Here is a 10,540-nt window from a genome sequence, read left to right as displayed (position 1 = left end):
TATATATATTCTCCAGGTGTAAAGAACTAAAAAAATAAACGAACACACAGCCTCCCTTAGGTTGGAGTCAGACCTGTTCATCCTCTGGTAAGGTAATTTTGGGTATTATATTCACATTTGACGATATTATTTGCTATCTGTAAGTCTCCTGTGTCACACTGGAGCAAACAACAGCTATAACAAGCTCTTTTCTAAACCCACTCAGGTGTCTGGAGTGGGCTTTCAGTTAGTACTCAAGACCATCTGTTAACACAGATTTAACCAGCAGCATATTTACGTACATTTTACTCCAGTCTCAGGAACTCACGCTGCTCATTGCCAAAGTCTGCTAACATGAAATAGAACCAGACATGTACTGTATGGAGAGACTCACATTTATTTTAGGAAAAATGTAACAAGTACTGGGAAAATGTATGTATATACACCATTTGGAAAAGTGGTATATTTTATGTCAAGGTGTATGCTGAAAATGTTCTGTGACCTGACATTGTAACACCCATGATGACCTTTGGTTCTTTGTTTTCAATAATAATAACATTCAACTTCTCTTTAAAAAGTTGTGATGATAAAAATACTCTTCTACTCGTTCATGTCAAGAGAGATGAAACAGCCCTCCTACAGTATGAAAACATAAACTCCACTTCCAGGAGACTGTCCACTGCGGCGGGGGACACACATCAGGCATGTCTGTGAATGCAGCCCTGGCACCCGGTCAGGTGATGCTCAACCACACCTTTGGGAAGTCCAGTGTCCACTAAACAGGGTGATGTTTAGATCCTTGAGTTTGGTGGAGCCTGAAGAGAACTAAAGTCAAAGCAGCAGTGTCTCATAATGTCCTGTGAGTAGTGACAGACTATTGCCTGTAGTCTGCACTGTCAATTCATCATCTGTGTTCACTCTAATTGATGGAGGAAGGTGCCAAACAAGGACAGCTATGGTAAGGTTTTGTACACCAGTGGTGTAGCAGTGGTTTGATGTCTTTTTAACAGACCGCTTGGCTACAAAGATAACCGTACTCAAAGTTCAAAGTAATCTGATAAATGTCGATGAGGCCAGCATCCGGAGAGTTGTCAGTCCTTCATCTCTGAGCAATATCTGTGTTTGCTTGTGAACTACAGTGACGATGACTGAGGTGAACGCTCTGAGGAGGTGGGAGGGATGATCCAGCTCCAGTCCCAGTAGAGGATCAGTGATGTTGGTGTCACACCAGATGGTGTTACGTGAAAACACACTTCTGTTGGATCCTTGTGATGAGTGGGAAAGACTATAGTCGGCCCATATCGGTCAACCGGAGAGCGTTGAGGTCCTGGGAACTTTAGGCCAGGGACGAGGAGAATACCAGGTAAGAGTGATGATCTGTGTGCGCTGGATCTCAGACTATCTGCTTCAGTCTTTCTGGAACATTTGAACAATGATCGTTCTGTCTTCTTGTTCTGCTTCTTCTGTATATCATAGTTCATACTTAAGGTAGAATTATACAGTGTCACTCTAATATCCTCATTGATTCACAAGGGCATGCTATTAAATCATAATCATAAGAAGAACCGTCAAAGATATACCAACATTACTCTATTTATTTAATAGAAATTATTGTATGTGTTGTTGCTACGGTAAAAGTCATAGAAAAACAGGGCACAAATGTTGAAATTTACTAAACATAAATACACTAACCGGACTGACAGACCATACTGTGTGCACTACTGCACTACACAGATGTATTATCTGAAATATTCTGAAATATTAACGACTGTCATAATGAACTATTTTACTTAAGCTGTGATGCTGTAATTTTTTTCTGTATTTTCCAAGAAAACGAAGACAAAATAAATGAACCCACCTCTGTAACCCAATACTTTATAACTGAGCAAAGATGTACTATCCTTTTATTTTAGCAAAAAAAGCAACAAATGTAAAAAGCAACAAACGCAAGCAAGATGGGTTGATGCGCTCTTAACCTATGATTAAGAGTGCATCTAAAACAAAGAAACAAAAAATGAGGAAAAGGGATAAAAGCAATGTCTAGGTCGTACATTTGCATTCATTAAAAACATAACAAAATAAAAACAATAAGACAGTTCTTAGCTTTTCCACAATCACATACATAGGTTTTCAAAGGACAGGCTGTGAGACTGAAGGTAATTTTACCCAATGTGCTTAGGGCCATTCAATAAAGTTATTTTATAAAGAGTAGCATGGAGCAGGGGAAAGAACTACATTTCTCTTTTGAACTCTGACCAGAGCACAGTCTGGCTTAATGCTGACTTTACAAATTAGTAAGGCTTTACTTTTTCTGTGATGGTTTTTTTTTACAGCATGAGGTAGCTTAAAAAAAGAAAACTCAAAACTGGGCTACAGACCACATATGTGGAACATCTCTTTTAAAAGTACATTGAATAGTGTGGCATAATAGGGCTGAAAAAATCTAACTTTAATGCATTAACACATATACACAAATAAACAATTAGATGTCTATTATATATATCTGGTCGTTGGAAAAAAATGCAGCGTGTTTCATAAGATTAGCACCATTGATTATGTTTTAATGCACAGTAATTTACATACACTGTGGTGATAAGAAGGACGAACACTTGCATGTGATTGTCAAAGTTCAGGCTGTTGTAAAATGTGTGAGTCCCATAATTATAGATGAACATGATAAAACACTTAGTGTGGGACTCACTGATGTACAACTCTTGATTCAAATGCACAGGGGGGAAACAGCACCTTAACAATAAATAAATAAAACCAAGACACACTTCTACTGCTGTCTTTTTCTCTGGCATACTCCCTTATGTAGTGTTCCGTTGGATTGTGAGATGTTCCCAGAGTTCTGACCAGACGCTGGAGATGGAGAGTGCCGAGGGTCAGGGAATGGCAGGTCAGTCACAGATGAGTACCTCTAGTGTCTACCAGTGCATATCCTAAAAAATACTTTCGGAAGCACTTTTTTTTTTCTAGTCATAAAGATGTCCCACTTAAAAATGTCTAGTTCTTTAGTTTCTTTCTTTCTTTGTTCCTCGCTCTCGAGTGTGTGTTATAGCTCTCATTTGTTCTGTATCCCAGTTTCATCTGTTCCTCTTTTTCTACAAGAAACAGACGGCACCCACATCCACTCCAAACTCCTGATTTGCTCCTCCAATATCCATAGGCGCAATGTCCACAATGGGTAGGCGTGAAGTCTTCTGGGATTTGTACTCGATGACCGTCTTGCTCCATTGTCCTGTGTGTTTCTGTGGGGACAAAAAAAAAAAAAAACGCAGTAAGGAGTCTGTTCACACAGAACATGTTTTTGCATTCTACTAAACTGCTTTTCTGTTTTTAGAAAGCAGTGTAACAATATTTCCTGAGTTTGTGAATCACATTATACTGGTAGCACTGTATGTTTGGTGTTGAATACAACCTGTGAGGACAAAAACACAAAAGCGTTGTTGTCTACTTGCTCTCTTTGGCCCCGTTTACACCAGGTATTAAGATGAGTTTTTGTTGATCCGATCACAAGTGGTCAATGCTAAATACAGGTGTGAACGGGCTCTAACATGTTTTGAGCTTTTCCACTTCTGACCACTTCCAGACGAAGTTGAAAACGCATATGAAAATGTGTTCGAACAGCCATTAAAGTCCACCTACTCTCGCTGACTGAGCTAATTCTTTAAACATTACGATGTTCATTTCCTATCTGTTAACTAACAAAATTAGAATGCACACAACATATCATTTATAAGCATTAATAGATGTTTATAGGCTTGTGTTTTTTATAATGAATGCCATTATAATGTGTGATTCTTTTTTCACAGTGCAATTCTGACTGATATGTCTAGCAGAATTTTTATCCATGCAGTGCACTTTTTAAAAATAGCTTTATAAATATGTAAATTGCATGAGTTTATTTCACAATATTAGATCGAAAGATCAGAAAAAGCCCACATTCACTGGCCCACAGACCCTCTCCTCAAAAGAAATACTGAGTTGGTTGAAAGTGGACAGAAGAGATGGATTAAAACAGCAGGTGTGAACGGGAATGTGTCTCCCTCGTCTACTTGTGAACTGATCGACCAAAACACATCTTAATACCAGGTGCAATACAGGGCCTTTGTGTCATTTTGCTGCACTGAAACAGCTCTAGAACTATTATGGTTACATTCACTTCCATTATTATTATTATTATTATTAAATTCTTAAATCCCAAGCCTGGTCAAAAGTGTTTCTTCACCTTGCAGCCGTCCTCCAGAACACTATATGTGAAGCGGCTGTTGCCCTCAGCTCGGATTTCCACATTATTGGATCCCTGCAGCAGCAGAGCTTTCTTCAGGTTGCCAGTGGCCTCATCTATATAGGCAACGCTGTTCTTGCAGTGGTAGGTGAGGTTCTGCGAGGCCTCTGTGGACAGCAGTCTTAGGAAAGTCATCTGAATGCTTGCTGTGTTAGGTGCCAGATTGTCGTCTCCATAGCCAAACTGGGGATGGAAAAATGGAAGAAAGTACATTAGACAGAGATGATCTAAATCCTAAAGAATAGTTCTGAATAGTCTTGAATCCAACTCAAGGGTCAACAGGACCAGAAAGAGAAAGACTCACATGGAATCCACCATTCATGGCTTCTCCAAACCAAACGTGTTTGCGTTCAGCTCCCTTGGAAGTCCACCAGTTCTTGCGTGGGATATTGGTGGGTTTAGGATAAACGCAGGTCTCGCCGGTCTCCATGTTGCAGAACACCTTCATAGCATCTACGGTGCAGCCCTGGTTAGGATCAATCCAGTATTCACCTACAGAGAGACAGAATTTTATTTACAGCACATATCACCTATACTTTATCAAGGCAGAAGCCAACTCTCCCACATAAGGCCTGCTCATGCCTGCAGGCCAAACTCACCGCTCTTCCAGTTTGGGTGGCAGTGTTTCAGGTCTCTGCAGGTGCGGGCCGGGCTCTTTTTAGTACCATCAGGACTGCGGATGTTCTCGATCTGGTTGTTCAGGGATTTCAGAGTGGCATCGACCTCTGCATCATGCTGAACGTTACCTTCGGCGGCTTGGTCTGCCCTCATGTAACTCAAGGAATCAGGAGCCTTTTCAGGATGAGACAGACCAGCGAAAGCAGACATGTCGATGCCAGGCCCTGGTGGGCCAGGGAGACCGGGGGGACCAGGGTTTCCTGGGTGGCCCTGAGGAGAAGCAGTGTATTTACTGTTAAACAAATGGCCTTACGTTTCAGCAAACTTCTTTTAATCAGAATTTTTAAGACCAGCATTTCCCAACCCTGGTCCTAGAGTATCCCCAACACTACACATTTTGAACGTCTCCTTTATCTGGCACGCCCATTTCAGGTCTTGGAGTCTCTACTAACTGGCTTGATTCAGGTGTGTTTAACTAGGGGGGCAAACAAAATATGAAGTGTTGGGGATAACGCTGTATAGATCTAGTCTTTGCTTTGCTACTCACGGCAGGCCCAGTCTCTCCAGAATGGCCACGAGGTCCAGGGGGTCCGATGGGTCCAGGCAAACCATTGGTTCCATCTTTTCCAGCTGGACCAACAGGGCCTGGGGGTCCCTGGAAAGAGTCAGAAGTCTAAGTCTCAGCACAGCATCACCTGTTTGCATAGTACAAGGGTGTCCAATCCTGCTCCTGTAGGGCTGCTGGCCTCCAGAGTTTAGTTCCAACCTGCTCCAACATACTTGCCTGTACCTTTCAAGTAATTTTTGGGCCTCATTTTTAAAATGTTGCATAACCATCCCACATAGCCACAAGGAAAAGTGTGTACATCTGCTTAAACCCTGACATGGTGCTTTTCCATGTCAATGATCTTTTAAAATATGAACGTTGCTGTGGGTTTTAGCATAGGTACACTCTAAGATCAAATTTTATAAATGAGGCCCCTTGTGTTTGATTAAGGTTGGAGCTAAACTCTGCAGGGTTTGACACCAGTGTAAATACAGATGAAGTAATAATGTTCCTGGCTACATACTCTTGCTCCACCGGGTCCAGCAGGTCCAGAAGCTCCTTGGTCACCAGGTTGCCCCTGTGTGTGGAATGTTATCACATTATATCTTACCTCAGTATCTGCATATGGAATGCTTTAGCTGAATATGTCACAAAGAAATAGCAACTTACAGGAGGCCCAGGTAGACCCTGAAGACCGGTGAAACCTCTATGTCCTTTCTGTCCTCTCTCACCTGAATTGCCAGCCTCTCCCTTGTCTCCGCGCGGGCCTTGTGGGCCCTGTAATTAATGGACATGAGCATTGCAAATGTACATTAAATCTATAAAGTCTACATTCAATTTTTGTGCATAAATTGGCACATTGACCATTGAAAGCAAAATCAAGTAAATAAATCAAGAAAAGGACCAGATTGTTACTCATGTGTGGCAAGAGAAGCACTCACAGGCATTCCCCGAGCTCCAGCAGGCCCCAGAGGTCCAGCAGGTCCTTTGGGTCCCTACAGTTAAAAGTAATGAGTGTATCAAGTGCGTTCTATGAAAAATGTCATCTTTTGGCTTAAAATCACTTATTGTAAATCATAAATCCTTTTTTTTTTTTGTCTAGTCATTTCCAGTAGTGTATTTTTGGAAAGGCCTGTGCTTTCCACTCTTTTACTATGTATTAATGGCAGCTTTGAGACATAATCCCATCCAGCCATACCACTTTCCAGATGCAACATCACATTTTAAGGGAAATTCAACTAGGAAAGCTTGGAATGTCTCAACAATTTTGGTTGGTGTTTTTATAGCATTTGTATTGCAGTAAAGTCACTCATACATATTCCACACTGTTGAGAAAAATGACATGAGTATCGATACTGAATTTATTTATTTAAATAGCTTTCATTCATTTCAAACTGAGAACATTTATGGTAAAAAATCTCAGATCTCTAGGAATCTGTACTTACGGCCTCTCCTCTGTCTCCCTGTTTGCCGGTGGGTCCGACTGGACCAGGAGCACCAGTACCACCTGGAGCACCAGGAGCGCCAGCTGGACCAGTGTCACCTCTGTCACCCTGAACAGAACACAGACTGTGATGCAGTGAGTCAGCAAGCATAACTCAGACCACACAACAACAAGGACAGCTTAGTGAAACCATGTCTATGGAGGCCTTATAAGAAAGTAGATGGATATACACATCCTCTTTGATGCCCACCTTTATTCCTGCAGAACCGTCTCGGCCAGGAGGACCATCAGATCCGGGATTGCCCTGCAAAAAAAAATTAAAATTATAATATTAAACTCGCTGTGAGCACTTTATGTACGTACAGCATGTATGTGCGTACTGATTAATCTCAGCTTCAAGACAACAAGCAACTGTGTACAAGGCACCTAAACTCCATTTGTTATTGTTTTATACCATTGTTATTTTTTATACACATTTGTTGATTGGTTTTCATGTTTGTTGGGAAACGGTAAAACTGGTTTATATTGGTTTGGTTTTGTCAATTCAAAACCAGTCCTGTAACCCCGAGCTTGTTCAACTAGATTTATGGTACAAGCCTTGGAAAAATGGCCTTATATATTCCAAAAATTAGGTATGGGGTTTGTGTTCTTTTTTTCAGATTCATGAAAAAAATTACATTGCTTTACCAGTAAGTGTGTGGAAGCAGAGTTTTTAATTTGCAGTAAGTCCATAAGAAATGTTCAATCATTCATTACTCTGTCATCCAAACAGCCCTAACCATGTAAACACTTAACACTGTGTTAACCTGGTTAACACTTCTTTGTATCTACATTTGGATTTGCTCCTTTCCTCTCCTCTCCAACAGCCAGAGATGCTACACTCTCAGTTTCTTTATGGGGAATTGGTCATAGAGAAATAGCTTGTGGCGGTTAGGCTATTCTGTGTTCATGTTAATTTCACGGTTTGCTACATGTTTGTTTGCTAAATCTGGGAAAAAGTAAATTCTAACAGGCATTATGCTTCCTTTTTCGTAAGGATAGCTGGTTCGCACCAATTCATCATACGAGGAGTATGAAGGTGAGCACATTCTGCAAGCGAGACAGCTCATCTTATAGCTGTCAGGATGGGCTTTTCCTGTTCCTAGAGTGCTGCAGTTCACTTCCAGGCCTGATCCAACACACCTGTCTGTAATGATCAAATTCTCCTGAAGATCCTGATGGGCTGCTTCAGGTGTGTTGGATTTGGGCTGGAGGTGAACTTTAGGAAGGCAGATCCCCAGGAACAGGAATGAACACCACTGCCCTAAGTAGTAAACACTTCAGCCATTCATTATTTCAGTACAGTTGATACCGAAAAATATCAATTCTGCCCTCATTTAATTAGCTTCATGCCATTTCATTCCTGTATGACTGCTGCTGAACACACACACAACACTGAGACATCTTCAATAGATCTTTTATGTTTCACAGAAGAAAGAAAGAAAGTCATTCAGAATTGGAAAGACATGAGCGACAGTAAGTTATGACAAAATTATAATTTTTTGGTGAATTTTGTTTTACAAATGCAGTTTGGAAACCAAAATCCTCGTTCACAGTGCTCTACTTGAATCATTCATATTTTGCTCTATATAAAGAACTGGTTTGTTGTTTCTCTGAGTTTATTTTATTGGTTTCTTTTTTGGGTTTAAACTGATTAAATAAGTTAGTTTCATTACAAAATGCAGTTACACTTCAATGATGAATGCATTTTGTTCAAAAAGTTTTTTCTTTTTTTTTGCATCCACTCGTGTATGAAACGGAAGGAACATTTGTTCAGTTTTGGGTTTGGAATTTTGTGCATGAAATGAAGAGCTGGTTTTACATTTCAGTTGATGAGATGCAGCTGACTTAGTCTTTCTTTGTATTAAATGCATTAAAATACTAGCAATGGTACAAATAGTATACTAGAGTTGGTATTATAAATATGTAAACCTATTTAACCTGCATATTTAAACCTGCATATTCAACCTCCATTGTTTGAACTGGTGTCAGAAACCTATAGAAAGATTGATCTCTGGTTAGATGGGGGAACTGGGAACTCTGGGAATGTCGGAAAGGCAATGCAATGAACCTGTAAATATCTGGGAAAAAACATTCAGGAAATTTGTCCATAAGGATGCAAAAATCTTGAAAATCCTGTAAATTCCCAGATTAGCATTGTCTATAAGGCAGGGAGCAAAGACATGATTAGTAGCTACTGGCAATAATACACTGGACCGGAGAGAGACTTCAACAACTACATTCTGAAGTGGAGGACAAAACAAGCCGTTTTCAACTAACTGAACGATTTCATAATAGAGCATATTATAAACTGGTAAAATGCAGCGATGGTACAAAGTCAGTGATGGGCCGTGACAGCTGTCTCATTGCGAGGGTTAAAGATGACAGCCATGTGGATTCACTGTATAATACATAGACGAGCCTAGACAAGAACACGCCAAATGATCTTCAGCGTGTCCTCAGTGAAGCTGTGAAATTGCTCAACCTGATCAAAGCACAGGCTCTAAATGCCAGTTTTGGGATTGGAAATGGGAGCACTTTACAAACAGCTGCATCTGCACACTCAAGTCTGCTGGCTGTCATCACCACGCTATGACTTGTGTGAGCAAGTACTACTTTTTCTGTCAAATATTCGGTCTTTACTAGCACAGTGTTTCCCAATCTGTTCCTGGAGCCCCTGACACGGCACAGTTTTGATGTCTCTTTTATCTAACACACCCATTTGAGGTCTTGGAGTCTTTACTAACGAGCTGATAATTAGATTCAGGTGTGTTTGATTGAGGAGACATATAAAATGTGCAGCGCTGGGGACTCCAAGACCAGGATTGGGAGCCACTGGTTTATAGTAATTTCCAAACTATAAGTCACAGCTTTTTATCATGTGCTGTGACTTAGATTTCAAAACGAGTTATATAATGCAAGTAACGCCAAGCACACAAAACATGAGCAAAACTCACACATTTGGATTTGTGCAGAATGTAATATATGAAACATACAGTGGGTTTAGAAAAGAATCAGCCCCCCTTTAGAATAATCACATGTGTGTTGCTTTGCAGCCTGAAAAGAAGACGGACACAGTATTTGTTTTATCCAGCTGTATTTACGCAGTGCAGCGTATAACATCCTACTGAAAGATAAAACACCAACATGTTAAAAAAACAAAAAACAAAAAAAAAAAACAGAATCAGTGAGTTTGAAAAAGGATTAGCCCCTTGTGTCAGTATTTTGTTGAAGCACCTTTTGCTTTAATTACAGCCTTTAGTCTGCTGGGATTTATCTCTACTAACTTTACAATATTTTCCCACTCTTCTTTGCAGAACTGCTCAAGTTCAGTTAAATGTGGGGTTCAAGTCTGGGTTCTGACGAGGCCATGCAAGAATATTCAGCTTCTTCTCCTTCAGCCTCTGTGTGTCAGTTCTGCTGTGTGCTTTGGGTCATTGTCATGTTGGGAGGTAAACCTTCTTCCCATTGACAGCTTTCTGGCAGAGGGCAGCAGATTTTCCTCAAGAATTTGATGGTATTCTGTCCTATCCATGTTTCCTTCTATCCTGACTCGTGCTCCAGTCCCTGCTGCAGAGAAACAGCTCATAACAGGACATCACCACCTCCATGCTTTACTGCA

General features: G+C 40.6%; 1 protein-coding gene across 2 annotated transcripts in view; it reads right to left on the bottom strand.

The window, feature by feature from the left end:
• Nucleotides 1-2,352: 2,352 nt before the first annotated feature.
• LOC107675326 (collagen alpha-1(II) chain-like) overlaps nucleotides 2,353-10,540 on the bottom strand; it is a 41,712-nt gene continuing 33,524 nt past the window's right edge. For both annotated transcript variants that reach the window (XM_016469624.1, XM_016469625.1), the window contains 10 exons: nucleotides 7,130-7,187; nucleotides 6,881-6,988; nucleotides 6,377-6,430; nucleotides 6,105-6,212; nucleotides 5,959-6,012; nucleotides 5,436-5,543; nucleotides 4,870-5,158; nucleotides 4,575-4,762; nucleotides 4,211-4,453; nucleotides 2,353-3,230 (listed from right to left, as the gene is read on the bottom strand). In XM_016469624.1, coding sequence (XP_016325110.1) covers nucleotides 3,084-3,230; nucleotides 4,211-4,453; nucleotides 4,575-4,762; nucleotides 4,870-5,158; nucleotides 5,436-5,543; nucleotides 5,959-6,012; nucleotides 6,105-6,212; nucleotides 6,377-6,430; nucleotides 6,881-6,988; nucleotides 7,130-7,187 — 1,357 coding nt within the window. In that variant the 3' untranslated portion in view covers nucleotides 2,353-3,083. The remainder of the gene's footprint in view (nucleotides 3,231-4,210; nucleotides 4,454-4,574; nucleotides 4,763-4,869; nucleotides 5,159-5,435; nucleotides 5,544-5,958; nucleotides 6,013-6,104; nucleotides 6,213-6,376; nucleotides 6,431-6,880; nucleotides 6,989-7,129; nucleotides 7,188-10,540) is intronic.

Source organism: Sinocyclocheilus anshuiensis, unplaced genomic scaffold (genome assembly GCF_001515605.1).
Source record: "Sinocyclocheilus anshuiensis isolate Anshui unplaced genomic scaffold, SAMN03320099.WGS_v1.1 scaffold1948, whole genome shotgun sequence".
In the NCBI taxonomy this organism is placed as follows: Eukaryota; Metazoa; Chordata; class Actinopteri; order Cypriniformes; family Cyprinidae; genus Sinocyclocheilus; species Sinocyclocheilus anshuiensis.
Note: the sequence above shows the minus strand (reverse complement) of the source record. Positions and strands in the feature narration are given on the sequence as shown.